The following is a 21,206-nucleotide window of genomic DNA, read 5'->3' on the forward strand; positions in this document are numbered from 1 at the left end:
ACCCCCTCTGCCTACCGGGCTGTCCCTTTGATACAATGTGTATCTTGGATGTTAAGCTCCCAACTATAATCTTCTTTCAGCCATGATTTAGTAATGCTCAAAATGTCATACATGCCAATCTGTAACTGTGCTACACGTTCATCTACCTTATTCCATATGCTGCACACATTTAAATATAACACCTTTAGTCCTGTATTCTATTCATCAGCTTTTTTGATTTTGTCCCCCTTTTACATTGCAACTCATACTGTTGGCTGCAATTTTAGCCTCTTACCAGTTTCTCCTTGACAGCAATCTCACTACACACTGTCTCCGTACAAACTACCTCATCCTCAGCACTATCACTCCGATTCCCATCCACCTGCCGAATTAGTTTAAATCCTCCCGAACTGCGCTAGGAAACCAGCCTGCAAGGATATTGGTTCCCCTCGGTCCAGCTGTAACCCGGCCCTTTTTGTACAGGTCGTACCTTCCCCAGAAGAGATCCCAATGATCCAGAAATCTGAATGCCTGCCCCCATGCACCAGTTCCTCAGCCACGCATTCATCTGCCAACTCATCCTATCCTTATCCTCACTGGCATGTGGCACAGGCAGTAATCCAGACCGTTCAGCTTTCTACCTAACTCCCTAAACTCTTTCTTCAGGGCCTCCTCACCTTTCCTACCTATGTCATTGGTGCCAGTATGTTCCAAGACTTCTGGCTGCTCACCCACCCCCTTTAGTATGTGGACCCAGTCCGAGACATCCCTAACCCTGGCACCTGGGAAGTAATGTAGCATCCGGCTGTCTCTATTGCCTGTACAGAATCTCGCCTCTATTCCTCTGATGATGGAATCTCCTATCACTGCTGCAGTCCCCTTCACCTCTCTCCTCCTCTGAGCCACAGCACCAGACTCAATGCCAGAGCCCCAGTCACTGCGGCTCTCCCCCCGGTAGGTTGCTCCACGCCCTGACAGTATCCAAAGTGGTGTACTTATTGTCGAGGGGAACGGCCACAGAGGTACTCTGCACTGGCTGCCCATTCCCCTTCCTTCTCGTGATAGTCACCCAGTTATCTACCTCCTGCAACCTAGGGGTGACTACCCTCCTGTAGCTCCATATCTACCACTTTTTCAGCCCAAGGTCATCGAGCTGCAACCCCAGTTCCTTCACACGTTCCGTGAGGAGCCGCAGCTCAGTGTACGTGGTGCAGATGTGGTTATCCAGGAGGCTGAAGGTCTCCCAGAAATCCCACATCTCACACACAGGACAAAGCATAGCCCCTGGAGCCATCCTTGCTTCACTAACTGTGCCCTCACAAAGGAGAATAAAGAAACTTACCAGAAACTTAGCTCTCCCAAGCCTGAGATGGAGGAATGGAAAGCAGGAATAGGGTGATAGGTGGAAGTAACAAGAGGCTGAAGATGATCGATCTGATATGAGAGGAACGTGGTGCATGGAATGGAAGGAAGGAGGCTGGGAGGGGAACCAGCAGGAGAGTTTGTCGGTGATCGGCAGATGGAAAGGGTCAAGGAGGGGCAAGAGACGTTTTGCTAAGGGCCAGGTGATGGATGCCAATGCCTTCGCCTTGCCTTTTGCACATGTAAACATACCAACTGGTATGTTTATGGATCCTCCTCCTCCTGTTAGCTGTTTAATTATTCGCCACTCTTCTGGGCTGGATGTTGCAGAAAATCCTGTTTAGTGTGACCTGTGGGCAGGGGGATTGTTAAGCCTTGGCTTTTGCACACAGGTAGTCTAGACAGTTCCTCGGCTGACAGAGCCTCAGCGAGAGCGTCCATTCCCACCCAGTGGCCCCTCTGACTGCTGATCCTCCTATATCATTCACTAAACCCGCAGTGGATGGATTATGAGTTGGTGAATGGAAAGGAGAGGATCGCCAGGCAGACGGCCCACTACCTCTCATGGATGTCCTACTTAGAACTGCTAGACCAGTTCTGAATCTTTCTCATTTGGTAAACTGGCAGTAGCTGACATCATTGTAGATGGTGTCATCGGTATGAAGGCAGTGTGTCTGTTCAACAGACCTCAGAGAGGAGATGTGACAGCATGTGGAAATGAGACAAAGGTCAAAGTTCTTCCCTGGTACGTTTTCAGAAAAGAATCAGTAAAAAAAGGACCCCCAGTGCTTCTTCCAAGTGGTCTTCTACATGAAGGAACAGTGATTCATTCAGCTGAGGGAGGACTGCAAATTGTAATGGCAGAACATTTCCTTATCATGTTTGACCTGACGCTGTGAGACTATAATATTGAGTCTGGGATCAACACCTTAGCCTCCTTGGAATACTCTTTCCTACCCGTGTATAGCAGATCCATCTTTTCTGAAGCTGGTCTGTCCTGTTGATGAGAGAAGTCATACAAAGTTGGCCAAGGATGAGTTAAGAACAATGGCTGAAAGGTATAATTCTGTATATGATAGGCCATAACTGGATTGACCTGTGATACAGCTTCTCAATTTTGATAAATCTTGAGAGATTTAATGAGGCAGACTTGTATGGTTGACTACACTGGAATTGTTGTGTCTGAAAATGATGATTTAATTCTGGGGTAAAATCTTGATTTAAGATTGTACATAATTCCTGTGGCTGTTATATGATCCACAAGGCATTATCTGGCCCCTCATGTTATTGGCTCCTGGTGTATCCTGGTATCAACTAGCTTCTGAATTATTTTCTAGGTATCAAAAAGTTATCTAATTCTTAAGATATTATTTGGTTTGTCAGAATTATCTAGTTCCTGAGACTACTTCGCTACATCGATGACTGCATTGGCGCTGCTTCCTGCACGCATGCTGAGTTCGTTGACTTCATTAACTTTGCCTCCAACTTTCACCCTGCCCCCAAGTTTACCTGGTCCATTTCCAACACCTCCCTCCCCTTTCTATATCTTTCTGTCTCTATCTCTGGAGACAGCTTATCTACTGATGTCTACTATAAGCCTACTGACTCTCACAGCTATCTGGACTATTCCTCTTCTCACCCTGTCTCTTGCAAAAACGCCATCCCCTTCTCGCAATTCCTCCGTCTCCGCCGCATCTGCTCTCAGGATGAGGCTTTTCATTCCAGGACAAGGGAGATGTTCTCCTTTTTTAAAGAAAGGGGCTTCCCTTCCTCCACCATCAACTCTGCTCTCAAATGCCCATTTCACGCACATCTGCTCTCACTCCATCCTCCCGCCACCCCACTAGGAATAGGGTTCCCCTGGTCCTCACCTACCACCCCACCAGCCTCCGGGTCCAACATATTATTCTCCGTAACTTCCTCCACCTCCAATGTGATCCCACCACTAAGCACATCTTTCCCTCCCCCCCCCTTCCGCTGGGATCGCTCCCTACGTGACTCCCTTGTCCATTCACCCCCCGCCCCCCCATCCCTCCCCACCGATCTCCCTCCTGGCACTTACCCTTGTAAGCGGAAGAAGTGCTACACGTGCCCTTACACTTCCTCCCTTACCACCATTCAGGGCCCCAGACAGTCCTTCCAGGTGAGGCGACACTTCACCTGTGAGTTGGCTGGGGTGATATACTGCATCTGGTGCTCCCGATGTGGCCTTCTATATATTGGCGAGACCCGACGCAGACTGGGAGACCATTTCGCTGAACACCTACGCTCTGTCTGCCAGAGAAAGCAGGATCTTCCAGTGGCCACACATTTTAATTCCACGTCCCATTCCCATTCTGACATGTCTATCCACGGCCTCCTCTACTGTAAAGATGAAGCCACACTCAGGTTGGAGGAACAACACCTTATATTCCGTCTGGGTAGCCTCCAACCTGATGGCATGAACATTGACTTCTCAAACTTCCGCTAATGCCCCACCTCTCCCTTGTACCCCATCCGTTATTTATTTATATACACACATTCTTTTTCTCTTCTCCTTTTTCTCCCTCTGTCCCTCTCACTATAACCCTTGCCCATCCTCTGGGTTTTCCCCCCCTCCCCCTTTTCCTTCTCCCTGGGCCTCCTGTCCCATGATCCTCTCATATCCCTTTTGCCAATCAACTGTCCAGCCTTGGCTCTGTCCCTCCCCCTCCTGTCTTCTCCTATCATTTTGGATCTCCCCCTCCCCCTCCCACTTTCAAATCTCTTACCAGCTCTTCTTTTAATTAGTCCTGATGAAGGGTCTCGGCCCGAAACGTCGACTGTACCTCTTCCTAGAGATGCTGCCTGGCCTGCTGCGTTCACCAGCAACTTTGATGTGTGTTGTCCTGAGACTACTGTCTGTTTTGTGAAAATTACCTAATGGGAATATTAATTGCATCCCATTTTTTGTTTGGGCCAAGTTTGTCATTAGTTTTGTGGTTATGTGGTTCCTGGAGATCAATTGGTTTCGTGAGTATTGTTGAAAGTTGAAAAGGAACTGCTGATGCTGGAAATATGAAGCACAAACTCCATGTCCCTCATCAATCATATTTCTATGTATGTGCCTCTCTTCCACTTTCACCTCCTTCCTTCCTCCTTCCTCGTCTCTGGGGTAGCCTGGTGGATCCAGTGTCTGTCAGATCAGGAGTAAAGCTCCTCTCCTTATCGAGCAGCCTTGCCATCCGTCACTGAGGCTTGCAAGGTGATATTGAACCCACACCCTGGGAATGCACTGGAGAAACAATGGTTCACGTGTCACTTCCTTTGATGGAGCCGGATTCAGAGAGAGAGACACAGTCAGCCCAAGGGCAGTAGCAGGAGGTGGAGATTCTGCTTTCTGTTCTTTTACGTTCACATATACTGTAAATGATGGGGGTTTCTACTGGTTGATTAATGCAATGCCTTCTTTCAACCAGTGTCTCGTTCATAAAGGTGGAAGTGCGGGCTTCATTGTCTTTCTGTCTGAGAAATTGATTCCCAGGGTCTCACTGGCTTCCTTATTGTTCTATTTTAGAGGTTATCGATTAGAACCTGCTCCTTTTGGAAATGTAGATAGGGTTGCATTTGCTTGCTTTATTCTTAAAGGAGCCATGGCCCCTGCTCAGTTCCCTGCAGTTTGTATGGATTTTATTTGGCTGTTCACTGATCCCATTCAGTGGCTTTTTAAATTCTGAGGGAGGTGGCCAAAGGTGAAATTTACAGCCTGCTCTTTGTGAAGAATAAACCCTGACGTGAAATTAACCGTTTCCCTCTCCACTTGTGTGGCTTCACCTGCTGATTGTTTCCAGCACTTCTTTTCTGTATTTCAGATTTCCAGTGTCCACTGCATTTTGCTTTAATTTTTAGATATATCTTGCATAACTCTTTAGGGACTATTAATTTAGCATTCAGACTGGGAGATATCTTCTTCCACTTCCTGTAAATAGACTGATTCAGTTACATTACTTACTGGCTGATACTTAGCTAGTGACTTTAAATCATCCCAGCGGGGCAGCCAATTACTGTAACATGCTGCGCATTCCTGGCTGATGTCCATTTCATCTTCCTGTTCTTCACTTACTGCTTCAAGTTTTCCCATCAGTGTGGTCATGGAAATTGGTAAGTGTGAATGCAGAGGACCACTCTATTCCTTTTGGATATTACTCCAGAATTTCTCTGCTTCCTGAATACTACTGATCAATCCATTATTACCGATTCCAGATACCATCTCATTACATCCAATTCGCATTCTCTGGATTTTCATAATTTCTCCACTCTACTCCCCCATAATTGATCAACACTAAGTCTTTCTGACAGTTTTAAAACAAATAGCCCCCCGCCCCCCAGTAGATTCTGGGTTGTGTGCCTGAAGTTTTACTGTTCCTGCACACCCTCCCACCTTAGTTCACGAATTCCCCTCAGGTCAATTTCTCAATTTCTCACAACGCTGAAAAAACTGTCCTTGGTTCAGTTAACTTTTCATAAAACTACAGGCTGCCCAAGAATAACTTTTCCTTGGGCAACCAGCAATCAGAGAGTTTGTCAAAGAGACATACAGCAAGTATCAGGCCCTTCAGCACCCTGATTCCATGCTGACCACCAACTGTACATCTACACTAATCCAACATTAATCAATATTTAATTCATCCTTCATCCTCATCAACTGTCCCCAGACTCTACCAGTCATCTACACATGAGAGGAGGGTGACAATAACCAACTAACCTGCAACCTTCGTCTTTGTGAGAGGAAACTGCAGCACATGGAGGAATCCCATCCAGTCTCAGGGAGAAGGTGCAAACTCCCCAGAGACAGCTCTGTGGTCAGGATTGGTTCCAGGATTCTGGCACTGTGAGGCAGCAGCTCGACCCCCTGTGCCAGTGGGCCACCTTGATGGCTCTGCCAGAGTGAATTCAGAGCTCCAGATCAGCATGAACGGCCAGAAATGAAGAGACAGGGAGATTGATGCTATTCAGGGGAAAATGCGAGGAAATGAAAGAAGAAAATGTCTGAGAATGATTGGGAAACAGAAGAGGAATCTGGGAATGAAGGGCATCAGAGATGGATGGGAATTAAGAGGAGAGCAGAAAATGGGAACGAAGGAAGGAGAAATGGATGGGAAGTGAAGAGAGATTTCAGGACTGGATGGAAATGAAATGGAAAAGAAAATAAATGAGAATAATAAGGAAATGGATGTGACGGCAAAGGAATGAAGAATGGATCAGAAGGAAGTTAGCATGTGTTATGTTTTGTAATTACAAAACATTACACTAATGCAAAGGAAAACAAGGAGCCTAGGGATGCAAATCTTAGTTTGTTCTTTACTTTAAGCGAGATACACATGTATCACGTGGTAGAGTCATGATGTATGGAATTCACATATTTTTACATACTGTACAGTTGTGAATTATTTAAATGAACAGGAATGCTTAATCAAAAATATATTTGCAATATTACTGAAATATTAAATGCACATCACTCCTTCCTGCTTAGCTATAAACTCCACCTCAATGGAGAATACATCTCAACTGTATACACTGTATATTATATAGTGCAACTACTACATACAGACAACCACAGGATAGTACGTTTTAAGTTGTCCCATCCAGGCCTGAAGATTTAATCACTGTGGAGGATTTCTTACTCTTGTTGTCATGATTCTGACTGAACAGCGGCAGGCATCCAAGTTTCGGCACTCCAATTCTCCAGAGTACGATTAGCGGCCGCTATCCCTTTAAGACTCTGACTGCCAATTATCGCCTACCACATTCCTTCATCGAAGTCTGTACTTAAAGGCCTTGTGCTGAGCACCCAGTCCTCAATTATAGGAGTTTCAATTTTTGTACGCGTGTTTGTCTTTGGATTTTGTTGGTGTTGTTTTGTTTATTTTGAGTCTGAGTTAATCCTAGACCTAACTCTGTACTTGAGTTCACTATAATCCGTAGCTCTCTCATCATGCTGTCTTTCCTGAGAAAGAGGATCACTCTGCTTGGTAGGGGGGACTTGTGGATGTGAAACAATCTCGAGTTGTGGGGCCTCCTCTGTGCTGGTTGTGGTTGACGTATAGTCTCCAGATGATATCAGATGCAATCTCCACTGTGTAGGAGAGTGGTCCAGTTCTGTCCTTAATCTTTCTGAGTACCCACTTTTGATCACCTCTGTAGTCTCTCACCAGGACTGCTTGTCCAAGAGTGAAATATTGAACCTTCTTGTCTGAGGAGGCTTCAATTTGTCTCAGACGTTTGGCCTGCATACTCCTTCTGAGATTGGGTTTGAGCAGATCCAAGTGTGAACGCAAGGGACAACCCAGGAACAGCATAGCTGGTGAGTTATTTGTTGTAGAGTATGCTGCATTGTGATATGCAATGAGGAAATTGGTGAGCTTCTGATTCAGTGTTAGTGCGGTGAGTTCTGGTGACATTGCACACAATGCGTTCTATAGACTCTGGACAAAACTTTGTGTCATGCCATTCATAGCTGGGTGGTACGGTGCAGATGTAATATGTCATTTCAGGAATAACTGAAACTGTTCTGCCACAAACTGCTTCACTGTCACTGACTGTGTTCTGGAACACCAGTCCTTGAGAAGAGACTTCTCAACACATTAGTATGTGTGAGGCTGTAGAGGAGGCTATTTGGAACACCTCTGGCCACTTTGAAGCTACATCCACTACTACCAAAAAATTTGTGCCCATGAATGGTCAGGCAAAATCCACAGAAATCCTCTGCCAGGGCAATGTAGGTAATTCCTAGGGATTTTGAGGCTCTGCTCTTGGCATCATTGGATGTGTTGGTATCCTGAACAGTGCATGGTGATCTGCTGTTCTCTCCCAGGCCACTAGACAAAGCTTCGAGCCAACCCTTTCATTTTCACCATGCCTAGATAAAACCTTAAGATATAGGAACAGAATTAAGCCATTTGGACAATTGAGTCTGCTCTGCCATTTCACCATGATTGATCCATTTTCCCCCTCAGTCCCAGTCTCCTCCCTTTTCCCTGTATCCCTTCAAGCCCTGACTAATCAAGAATTTATCAACCTCTGCCTTGATTATACCCAATGACTTGGCCTTCACAGCTGCCTGATTCACCACTCTCTGGCTAATGAAATTCCTCCTCATCCCTGTTCTAAAAGGACACCCCTCTATTCTGAGGCTGTGTTCTCTTGTCTTAGACTCCCCCACCAAAGGAAACATCCTCACCACATCCACTCTATCAAGGGTTTTCAACATTTGATAGGTTTCAATGTGGTCACCCCTCATTCTTCCAAATTCCAGTGAGTAGAGGCCCAGAACCATCAAACACTCCTCATATGACAAGCCTTTGTATCCTGGAATTGTTTTCATGATCCTCCTTTGAACCTCTCCAGTGTCTGCACATCCTTTCTCAGATAAGGGGCCCAAAACTGCTCAAATACTCCAAGTGAGACCTCACTAGTGTTTTATAAAGTCTCAACATTACATCCTTGCTCTGTATTCTAGACCTCTTGAAATGAATGCTAACGTGGCATTTGCCTTCCTCACCACCAACTCAACCTGCAAGTTAACCTTTAGTCCCTTTGCATCTCAGATTCCTGGATTTTCTCCCCGTTTAGAAAATAGTCCACACATTTATTTCTACTACCAAAGTGCTGACCATGCATTTTCCAATATTGTATTTTATTTGCCACTTTCTTGCCCATTCTCCAAAACTGTCTAAGTCCTTCTACATCCTACCTGTTTCCTCAATACTGCCTGCCCCTTCACCAATCTTCGTGTCATCTGCAAACTTGGCAACAACCATCTATTCCATCATCTAAATCATTTATTTTCAGCATAAAAAGAAGTGGTCCCAACACTGACCACTGCGGAACACCACTAGTCACTGACAGCCAACCAGAAAAGGATCCTTTTATTCCCACTTGCTGCCTCCTATGAATCAGCCTATGTTAGTAACTTTCCTGTAATGTAATAGGCTCTTAACTTGGTAAGCAGCCTCATGTGTGGCACCTTGTCAAGGGCCTTCTGAAAGTCCAAATATACAACATCCACGGCATCCCCTTTATCTATTCTACCTGTAATTTCCTCACAGAATTCCAACAGGTTTGTCAGGCAGGATTTTCCCTTAAGGAAACCATGCAGACTTTGTCCTATCTTGTCCTGTGTCACCAAGTACTCCATCACCTCGTCCTTAACAATTGACTCTAACATCTTCCCAACCACTGAGGTCAGGCTAACTGGTCTATAATTTCCTTTCTGCCGCCTTTCTCCTTTCTTAAAGAGAGGAGTGACATTTGCAACTTCCCAGTCCTCTGGCACTATGTCATAATCCAATGATTTTTGAAAGGTCATTTCTAATGCCACCACAATCTCAAATGCTACCTCCTTCAGAACCCTAGGGTGCAGTTCATCTAGTCTGGGTGACGTATGTACCTTTTTGAGCGCCTCTCTCTTGTAATAGTAACTGCACTCACTTCTCTTCCTTCACAAACTATAACATCAGGCACACTGCTAATGTCTTCCACAGTGAAGACTGACGCAAAACACTCCTCCATCTCCCTGCCCCCCCACCGTTATTATTTCTCCTGCCTCATTTTCTAGTGGTCCTATATCCACTCTCATTTCTCTTTTATTTTTAACATACTTGAAAAAAAGTTACAATCCACTTTGATATTATTTGCTAGCTAGCTTTCATATTTCATCTTTCCCCTTCTAATGATTTTTTAGTTGCTCTCTGTAGATTTTCAAAAACTTCCCAATCCTCTATCTTCCCACTAATTTTTGCTTTGTTGTATGCCCTTTCTTTTGTTTTTACAATAGCTTTGACTTCCCTTGTCAGTCATGGTTGTAGTATTTTTCTTCATTTTTGGAATACACAGGTCCTGCACCTTTCTCATTTTCTCCAGAAACGCACCATTGTTGCTCTGCTGACATCTCTGCTGGCAGCTCCTTCTAATTTACTTTGGCCAACTCTTCTCTCATACCACTGTAATTTCCTTTACTCCACTGAAATACTGCTACATCAGACTTTACTTTCTCCCTATCAAATTTCAAGTTGAACTCAATCATATTGTGATCACTGATTCCTAAGGGTTCTTTTACCTTAAGCTCCCTAATCGCCTCCGGTTCATTACATAATGTCCAATCCAGTATAGCTGATCCCCCAGTAGACTCAACAACAAACTGCTCTGCCATCTCTGAGGCATTCAACAAACTCACTCTCTTGAGATCCATTACAAACCTGATTTTCCCAATCGATCTGCAGGTTAAACTCTCCCATGACTCCATAACATTGTCCACCTCCCATCCACTGTTGGGAGGCCTGTATATAACTGCCATCAATGTCCTTTTACCCTTGCAGTTTCTTAACTCAACCCACAAGGATTCAACGTCTTCCGATCCTATGTCACATCTTTCTACTGATTTGATGCCATTCTTTACCAGTAGAGCCACACCACCCCCTCTGCCTACCTTCCTATCTCTCCCATACAACGTGTAACCTTGGACATTCAGCTCCCAACTACAACCATCCTTCAGCCACGATTCAGTGATGGCCACAATATCATGCCTGTCAACCTGTAATATTGCAACAAGATCATCCACCTTATTTCTTATACTATGCGCTTTTTGATACACTTTGAGTATCGTATTTGCTATCCTTTCTGATTCTGCATCCCTAATGATTTGATACTCAGCCTGTTGGTTACAGCTAAGTCCCATCACCTGCCTGCCGTTCCTGACAATCTGACTGCCCACTATCTTTATTTTTTTACCATCTGTCCTTTCCTGAGTGCCTTCACTCTGTGCTTTCCACCCTGCTGCTAAATTAGTTTAAATCCTCCCCAACAGCTGTAACAAACCTGCCTGCGAGAATATTGGTCCCCCTCGGGTTCAGGTGCAACCCATGACTTTTGATCCAAGAACCTGAAGCCCTGCCCCCTGCACCACCTTCTCAGCCACACATTAATCTGCCAAATCATCCTGTTTCTACCCTCACTGGCACGTGGCATAGGCAGCAAGGAGGTCCTGCTTCTCAGCTTTCTACATGGTAAATGGTAGGGCATTGAAGAATGCAGTAGAACAGAGGGATCTAGGAATAATGGTGCATAGTTCCTTGAAGGTGGAATCTCATGTGGATAGGGTGGTGAAGAAAGCTTTTGGTATGTTGGCCTTTATAAATCAGAGCATTGAGTATAGGAGTTGGGATGTAATGTTGAAATTTTACAAGGCATTGGTAAGGCCAAATTTGGAGTATTGTGTACAGTTCTGGTCACTGAATTATAGGAAAGATATCAACAAAATTGAGAGAGTACAGAGGAGATTTACCAGAATGATGCCTGGGTTTCATCTAAGTTACAGAGAAAGGTTGAACAAGTTGGGTCTTTATTCTTTGGAGCGTAGAAGGTTGAGGGGGGACTTGGTAGAGGTATTTAAAATTATGAGGGGGATAGATAGAGTTGACGTGGATAGGCTTTTTCCACTGAGAGTGGGGGAGATTCAAACAAGAGGACGCGAGTTGAGAGTTAAAGGGAAAAAGTTTAGGGGTAACATGAGGGGGAACTTCTTTACTCAGAGAGTGGTAGCTGTGTGGAACGAACTTCCAGCAGAAGTGGTAGAGGCAGGTTCGATGTTGTCATTTAAAGTTAAATTGGACAGCTATATGGACAGGAAAGGAATGGAAGGTTATGGGCTGAGTGCAGGTCGGTGGGACTAGGTGAGAGTAAGATTTTGGCACGGACTAGAAGGGCCGAGATGGCCTGCTTCCGTGCTGTAATTGTTATATGGTTATTATATACCTAGCTCTCTAAATTTTCTTTTCAGGACCTCTTTGCTTTTCCTTTCTATGTCATTGGTACCAATATGTACCAAGACATCTGACTGCTCTCCCTCCCTCTCCAAAATGTTGTGGACGTGATCTGAGACATTCCTGACCCTGGCACCTGGGAGACAACATACCATCTGGGTGTCTCATTCACATCCACAGAATTTCCTGTCTGTTCCCAACGCTATCAAGTCCCCTATCACTACCACTCCCTTCTTCTCTCTCTCTCCCTTCTGCACCATGGACCCATGCTCAGTGCCTGTAACTCGGTCCTGGAAGGTCATCCCCCACAAAAGTAGCAAAAGTGTTATACTTGTTTTTGAGGGGAATGGCCACAGGGCTGCTCTGCTCTAACTGCCTATTTCCATTTCTCCTGACAGTCACCCAGCTACTCGCCTCTTGCAACTTTGGGGTGACTATTTCCCTGTAACTTTGATCAATTATCTCCTCAGATATCTCCTAATCAATTATCTCCTGATTTGGCAGGGGATGAGAGCTGGAGTGACAGTGTTGAGGATGAGGTAGTTGGTTTACAAACCGAGGCAATGTGTAATGAGATTGCTGGCAGGAGAGGCTGATAGTGCAAAATTGCAGTCAACTGGATGAGCTGCAATGTAAAAGGGGGATACAGGACTGGAGGTGTTGTATTTGAATGTGTGCAGTATGCAGAATACGGTAGATGAACTTGTAGCACAGTTACAGATTGGCATGTGCGATGTTGAGGATATCACTAAATCGTGACTGAAAGAAGATTACAGCTGGGAGTTAACATGCAAGGATACATACTGTATCCAGAGGACAGGCAGGTAGGGAGAGTGGGTGGCATTGCTCTGTTGGTAAAAATTGAAATCAAATCATTAGAAAGGGGTAACATAGAGTCAGAAGGTGTTGAATCGATGTGGGTAGAAATAAGGAACTGCCAAGGGTAAAAAGACCTTGATGAGAGTTATATACAGACCCCCAAACAGTAGTAATGATGTGGTCTGCAAATTACAATGGGAAATAGAAAATGCATGCCCCAAAGGCAATGTTACAATAGTCATGTGGGATTTCAGTATGCAGGTACATTTGGAAAATCAGATTGGTCCTGGGTCCCAAGAGGGGGAGTTTCTAGAAAGCCTATGACATGACTTTTCAGGGCAGCTCTTGGTTGACCCCACTACGGGATCAGCTATTCTGGATTGGGTGTTGTGCAATGAACTGGAATTGGTTAGAGAGCTTAAGGTACAGGAACCCATAGGGGTCAGTAATCATCATATGATCGAATTCACCCTGCAATTTGAAAGGGATAAGCTAAAGTCATATGTATCAGTATTACAGAGGAGTAAAGCTTGGGTGTAGCATTTTCACTTAACACTATTTTACCCTTGATATGTTTGAGCTTTCCAAAGCTATCCTTGAACACTGCTGTGGTATCATCCAATTGCTTTCTTAATTCACTTTCAGTTAGCTCTATTGCTGGGGATGTGGCATGCAAATGGTGGATGGATCTCCAATCAAGTTGTAGTTGTCTCAGTCAATCACAATCCCACATTACATGACCTCCTGTTTTTACCATGTATAGACCCAATGTGGCTTGTTGGTTGTTGTATTTCACTATTATGACTGTCATTCCTGCAGTTTTCTTTTCTCCAGTATAAGTTTTTAGTTGGATATTTGCAGACTTCAGTTTAGTACCTTTGTAATGCTGTTCAAACTCATTTTGTAGGATGACTGGAAAAGCTGATCTAGTGTCCAAATCAACTTTACTTAATTTGTTGTACACTTCTGGTATAAACCAGATTGCTTGTCTGTTGTTTTTTGTAAATCTCAAGGCTACTCAGTCCTGTGTCATTCTTATCATTACCAGATTTTTCATCAACAGCATGCAGATTAACACTCTTTTAGAAACTGCAACCTGACTTTATCTTTTTCTCTTCTCTGTGTAATTAAGTTCTCTTTGTCTGCCTGACATGCTCTTTGTTTGTGACCGACTTTGTTGAATTTTCTACAAGTTTCCCCTTTAAACCTGCTTTGGTTTGATGTATGTGAGCCCCTGCCACAATGATAATACTGTACAATTTATCCAGCCAGGCCGGTTTCTGTTCAGACATTGCAATTTTGTTCATACCCACTTTCATTTCTGAATGCAACTGTCTGCTCTTTCCATTGAAACAGCGATTTCAACTGCTCTTTTAAATGTAAGTTTTGCTTCCATTAGGAGCTGATTTTGAATGCTTCTTGTAAGATTCCACAAACTAAATGACACTCAAAGCTGTTGCGCAGGTTGACTCTGTGGTTAAGAAGGCATACGGTGCATTGGCCATCAACCGTGGGATTGAGTTTAAGAGCCGAGAGGTAATGCTACAGCTATGTAGGACCCTGGTCAGTACCCACTTGGAGTACTGTACTCAGTTCTAGTCACCTCACTAAAGGAAGGATGTGGAAGCTATAGAAAGGGTGTAGAGGAGATTTACAAGGATGTTGCCTGGATTGGGGAGCATGCCTCATGAGAATAGGTTGGGTGAACTTGGTCTTTCCTCCTTGGAGTGGCGGAGGATGAGAGGTGACCTGATAGAGGTGTATAAGATGATGAGAGGCATTGATTGTGTGGGTTGTCAGAGGCTTTTTCCCAGGGCTGAGAAGGCTAACAAGAGAAGGTATAGTTTTAAGGTGTTTGGAAGTAGGTACAGAGGAGATGTCAGGGGTAAGTTTTTTTTAAACAGAGAGTGGTGAGTGCGTGGAATAGGCTGCCGGTGACAGTGGTGGAGGCAGATACGATTGGGTCTTTTAAGAGACTCCTGGATAGATACACAGAACTTAGACATATAGAGGGCTATAGGTAAGCCTTGGTAATTTCTAAAGTAAGTACATGTTCGGCACAGCATTGTAGGCTGGAGGGCCTGTAGTCTGCTGTAGGTTTTCTGTGTTTCTATGACCTCTTAGTACATCTTTAAGCCCGTCACTAAACTGACAATGTTCAGACAATTTCTTCAATTCAGCCATGTATACTGAAATGGACTCCCCTTCCTTTTGATTCCACTTATATAACCTAAAGTGTTCTGCAATCAACAATGGTTTCGATTCTAAATGTTCCTACATTACTTTCAGAATATTAGCAAAGCTCACTTCCGCTGGTTTGGCTCAAGCAATCAAACTTCATATCAAACTGTATGCACTCAGCAAAATTAGTACTTATTTCTCATTGGCTATTTCATTTGCTTCAAAATACTGCTCAATTAGCTCAGTATACATGAGCCAGTTACCCACTGAGCAATCAAACACATCTACCTTTATAATGTTGCCAGTCATTTCTGCTCTTTTTATGTATGATTATTATCACCTGGTGCTCACTGTTTATGAACCTATGAATTCTTTCGTTTTCTGCCTTGTTTTTTTGAAGTTTACTGTCTCTGCACGTGCTGTACTGATATTTTACTTGATTATTCCTCACTGTGCTTTTTTAAAAACTCTAATGCAGTTCAATAGGTCAGTAGCCATCTTGGGTTAGCTTTAAAAATACCTTGTCACCACTTATGTTTGTAACTTCAAAACAGGAAATTAATTCAAAGGAAAGCAAGAGAGCGGAAGAGATGTGAGTCTTAACTTGTACTGTACTTTAAGCAAGGCATGCATGTATCACACGGTAGTGTCATGATGTATGCAATTCATGTGTTTTTACATTTAATCCAGAGTGAGTTATTTAAATGAACCAGAGTGCTTAATCAAACAGTATATTTACAAGGTTACATGAATATTAAATGCACAACAGTATGAAGTACATAGACAGAAATGGTGGAAAAGAGATGGACTGGATTAATATGAAATGAGAAGAAACAATCACAAGGGATGAACCAAAGGGAGGGAGTGAATGTGAACAGTTGGTAACGGAAAAAGGCAGTAAGTAACAAAAGGAGCAATATTTTGACCTGGAGGAGTGTACTTGCATTAACTAAGTTCCAGAGCTGGGAGGAAGGCGAGCTGGCCTCTGCTGAGGATGCAGCACAAAGCATTGTACACAGCTACACACAACCAGGATCAGTAACTCAGGTTATTCCATCTTCTGGCCTGATTTTATCAAAATCAAAGTCATTCCCAGGTTGTTGACTGTTACAAGACAGGCTTAATCCATGCTGTGTTCCTCTTGTGCTTTATAGATTGAAGTACAATGAGTGGCAGAGTTTCAATGTGGTACACAAGAGTGGCAGTGACTGTGTTTCTGTTGTTAACAGGGTGCACTGAGCAAGACATAAACCATCACCTCACAGAGCAGCTCCTGACCTGTTCCGTTTGCCTGGACCGATACACCAAGCTCAACCTTCTGCAGGTTCCCGGTTTAATTGGTCCGGCGGACAGTGCTGGCCAAAAGGCGAAGTGCTGAGTGCCAGACAGTCCACAGGATCTGCAGGGATCTGCGGCCGGATTCTGAACAACAGGGCCATCCTTGGTTTTCTGGAGCAGATCTCCAGCCTTGGGGCAGGCTTCCAGCCTGACTCCCCACAGGACCCTGGCCTGTGTCACCCGCGGCCTTAAGGAGCCATTGGCTATTTGCGGCTGGAGTCAGGGGAAGCCGAGCCACTCCTTCCACTCAGTACAGGCTGGACCTGATGGGTCTGGTGTTTCAATTGCGAACGCCAATCTTTCTGCTGCCCTCGGGATGCTGGAGCAGAAGGCCGTGTCTCTACAGAAGAATGGGGAGTTGGTGCTAGCAGAGATAAGTGGCGGTGCCAACTGCCTTATCGCCTGGTTGAGGGAATGCGAGACGGTGCTGATTCTTCAAACTGAGCGGCTGGTACACAATGCCTGTGGGGACCTCCAAAGGAGACAGGAGGACCTGAGAGTCCAGCTGGCCTCCGTTTCCAACACAGTCACAGTGGTTGTGTTGGCAGCAGCTTGGCTGATGGCCTCAAGCTCCCAGGCGCTGTACTCTGGTGACTGTATAAGCAGATTAACCATACAGTATGTGACCAAACTGGAGAAGCCTGATGAAGTGTCTTAGCTTTGTGCCTGGCACTGTCTTTTATTCTAATGTTGTTAACTTTGGTTCTGTATCCTTGGCAACAGAAGACTTCATTCCTTCACAGCTTCTCTCTTCTGATTTATCCAAAAGATTAGGAATTCATCGTTCCTTTCCAAGGTCTCCTCGATGCCAACTAGCATTGAAGTCTGCTCTCCATGTCGATAAACAACTTGTCCAGCCACTAACGTTTTAAATCCAGATGACACAGGCAAGGCAATGGCTGAATACAACAGGCTTCCAGTCTCTGGTCAATGGACTGCTGGACACTGAATCATTTTCCAGGCTTCCGACTGAAAGGGCAAGATCTCCTTCTTTACTATCAAGAAAAGGGAAGTAGAAAATGCACAATTGCATCAAAAGGGAGTGACCCGGGTCATTTCACTTGGCCAAGAGGGGTGTCTGTGACACTGGAAGGTCATCTGGTGGTGACTGACAGCAATAATCAGAGTGCAAGTAAGACATGGGCCAGCTGGCGTCATGTACATCAAAGCTGGCCAAGTACTGAGAGACAGCAGGGAAACAGATTCCGAATCAGATTTAATGTCACCGGCATATGTTGTGAAATTTGTTAACCTTATGGCAGCAGTACAATAAAGTACATGATAAATAAATATGAGGAAAAAATCTGAGTTACATTAAGTATAGATTTGTCTATTACGTTAAAATAAGTAATGCAAAGTAACAGAAAAATAGAAGTGAGGTAGTGTTCAAGGGTTCAATGTTGATTTAGGAATTGGATGGCAGAGGGGAAGAAGGTGTTCCTGAATCACTGAGCGTGTGCCTTCAGGCTTCTGTACCTCCTTCCCGATGGTGACGGTGTGAAGAGGGCACATCCTGGCAATGGGTATCCTTAATGATGGATGCCACCTTCCTGAGGCACCGCTCCTTGAAGATGTCTTGGATACTACAGAGGCCGGTACCCATAATAGAGGTGACTAATTTTACAAGGTTCTGTAACTGGTTTTGATCTTGTGCAGTAGCCCCTCCACACAGGACGGTGATTCAGCCAGTCAGAATGCTCTCCACGGTACATTAATAGAAGTCTTTGAGTGTTTTCATTGACAAACAAGATCTCCTCAAACTCCTAAGGAAATATAGCCACTGTCTTGCCTTCTTTATAGCTTTATAGTTTCTTCATAGAAATGAAGAACAGAGAAAGACAAAGAATTAACAAGCCACATAAAAGGAAACATATTTATAAAAGTATAGTTAAAAGAAGAGGAAGATCCAACCTGGGATCAGGAAGGAATTGCTCTTGTGTAAGTAGAGGGCATTCTTGATTTTCAATGAGTCCAGTGAAGGTATAATCAAAGCACAGAGAAGGAGCAAATTGAGAAATGTTATGGAATACTGATCAATAGATAGGCAGCATAGTGACGCTACTAACAGAGCTGATGCCTCCTTGCACCAGCAACCTGAGGTCATTTGTGATTTCAGACGCTGCGTGTATGGGGTTTGAACTTTCTCCCTCTGATAATATGGGTTTCCCACGGGTGCTCCGGGTCTCCTGCACCCCAAAGATGTGCCAGTTTGTAGGGTAATTGACCACTGTAAGTTGCCTTTAGTGTGTGGGTGAGCGGGAGAGTCTGTGGGAGCTTGCTGAGAATGTGGGGCAAATAAAAAATGGATTAATGTAGGATTAGTCTAAGTTGCCCCTAGTGTAGGTGGGTGATAGAATTTGGGGAGTGAGCTGATGGGAATGTTGAGAGAATAGCTTAAGGGAAAATTAGTCTGGGAGCTAGTGCAGAGTCAATGGGCCAAAACAGACACCTTCAAGATCGCATTGAAGTGTGTGTTGGAGATTAGCCCTGATGGCACTGCGTGATGGAATGAAACAGAAAATGTTGTAAATGCTCAGCAGGTTAGACTGCATTATATGGAGAGGAAACATAATAAATATTTCAGGTGCATTATTAAAACCGAAGCAGTGAAAAATGCTTCAGGAATGTTCTAGGAAGGGGTGATGAGAACAGAGTGAATGTCTCTAATTGGATGGAGACTAAAGTTGTCCTAGTAACGCAATGTCCATATGATATCAGAGCACAATTAAACCATTTGAGTCAGCTCCACTATTCAATCAGTATTTTTTCAACCACATTTCCTGTCTTTTTCCTGTAACCTTTAACCCCTTTACTAATCAGGAACCATCAATCTCTGTCCAAAGTACACCCAATGACTTGGCCTCAATATGCCTTCCATAGCAACAAATTCCACAGGTTCATTAAATGGATGCCCCTTTATTCTGAGGCTGTGGCCTTGGCTCTTCAACTCTACCTGTCATGGGAACACCCTCTCGGCATTTACTCCATCCAGGCCTTCAATGAGTTCCTCGCTTATCATCTGAACTGCATCAAGAACAGTCCCAGAGGGTGTTAGTCTTTTATGTCATATTTTAATGTGATGTTGAAGGAGCATAGTTAATCCCTTTAGGATTTTATACATTTCAATCAGATCCCCCCTCAATCTTCTAAATTCCAATGAGTATAAGCCTAGTTCATCCAGTCTTTCATCATATGAAAGTCCTGCCATCCCAGGAATCAATCTGGTGAACCTTCTTTGTAATCCCTCTATGGCAAGGATGTCTTTCCTCAGATTAGGGGACCAAAACTGCACACAATACTCCAGGTGTGGTCTCACCAAGGCCTTGTACAACTGCAGTAGTACCTCCCTGCTCCTAAACTCGAATCCTCTTGCTATGAATGCCAGCATACCATTTGCCTTTTTCACCGCCTGCTGTACCTGCATGCCCACTTTCAATGACTGGTGTACAATGACACCCAGGTCTCGTTGCACCTCCCCTTTTCCTCATCGGCCACCATTCAGGTAATAATCTGTTTTCCTGTTTTTGCCACCAAAGTGGATAACCTCACATTTATCCACATTAAATTGCATCTGCCATGAATTTGCCCACTCACCCAACCTATCCAAGTCACCCTGCATCCTCTTAGCATCCTCCTCACAGCTAACACTGCCGCCCAGCTTCGTGTCATCTGCAAACTTGGAGATGCTGCATTTAATTCCCTCGTCTAAGTCATTTATATATATTGTAAACAACATGTTATTTCAGGCACGCCAGCCCTGGTGATTCTCCCTGCAGTCACTCAGGGAGGCCTTTGATCTCTCTTCCACATCTGCTTGCCCCTCCTAAGGTCTTCCAGCCTCTTCCAGGCCTCAACAACGTTCTTGATCTCCCCACTTTCCTTTTCCAGAGAAGCTGGATTGAAACTCAATGGCAGGGTCCAGACCTGGGAAATGGGAGAGTGTTAATCTATTGAGGGTGCCAATGTTACTAAAGCAGATTATTGGCCCTTCATCTCACTGCTGGTAGGTTTTCTATGTGACCCTACTTTTAAAGTACAGTACATAATTGCACTTAATACAAGTCCTATTATTTATTACGTTTGATCAGATTTAATGAATGTATTCAACATTGTCAGGGGAAAAAACCAAGATAGGAACAACTTTAAATTTTAAATAGTGAAATAGAACCTATTCTAATGGGAGGACTGGAGTAATCTTTTGTAAAATGTGGCCAGCTTCAGAAGAGGCTGCAGGAGGAAATCCATTGACCCCACTGAACAGTTTTCAGATAGATGCCAATCAGGCGTGCAGTGCTAATTTTTTAGGTGCCAGAGCTGACAAAATGCTTGCCGTTTCCTTTATCCTCTCTCTCTCTCTCTCTCTCTCTCTCTCTCTATATATATATATATATATATATATATATATATATATCAGCCAGGTCACTCGTCTGAGTGCTACTGGTACCATGTAACCCAGTACTACCTGTCGCATGGTCAGGTGGTCGGCGACTAAACCGGCTCCCCCACCAGGCTTGCCTGGTGAGGAGGGTGGCTAGACACCCTGCAGGACGAAAAACAAGACCGGTCAAAGGACAGATGAACCCTCTCGTAGGGTCAATGGCCATCTAGCAAACACGTGCCATGAAGCATGGAAAGGGCATCCCTTGCATCGAAGCTTGGTCTGGCCATTCATTGCAACAGAACTTCCCCCAGCTGTCTTGGACCCCACCATGACGCTGGATCCGGGAGGGGATGTCGAGAGGGTGGGTC

General features: G+C 44.4%; 1 protein-coding gene across 1 annotated transcript in view; it reads right to left on the minus strand.

Annotated features, from left to right (window-relative positions):
• Window positions 1-5,452, minus strand: part of mpp4b (MAGUK p55 scaffold protein 4b) — a 71,387-nt gene extending 65,935 nt beyond the window's left edge. Inside the window, exon 1 of the mRNA XM_063052557.1 lies at window positions 5,312-5,452. Coding sequence (XP_062908627.1) covers window positions 5,312-5,452 — 141 coding nt within the window. The remainder of the gene's footprint in view (window positions 1-5,311) is intronic.
• Between the last annotated feature and the right edge of the window lie 15,754 nt (window positions 5,453-21,206).

The sequence above is a fragment of the Mobula hypostoma genome, chromosome 6 (assembly GCF_963921235.1).
Source record: "Mobula hypostoma chromosome 6, sMobHyp1.1, whole genome shotgun sequence".
Taxonomy (NCBI): Eukaryota; Metazoa; Chordata; class Chondrichthyes; order Myliobatiformes; family Myliobatidae; genus Mobula; species Mobula hypostoma.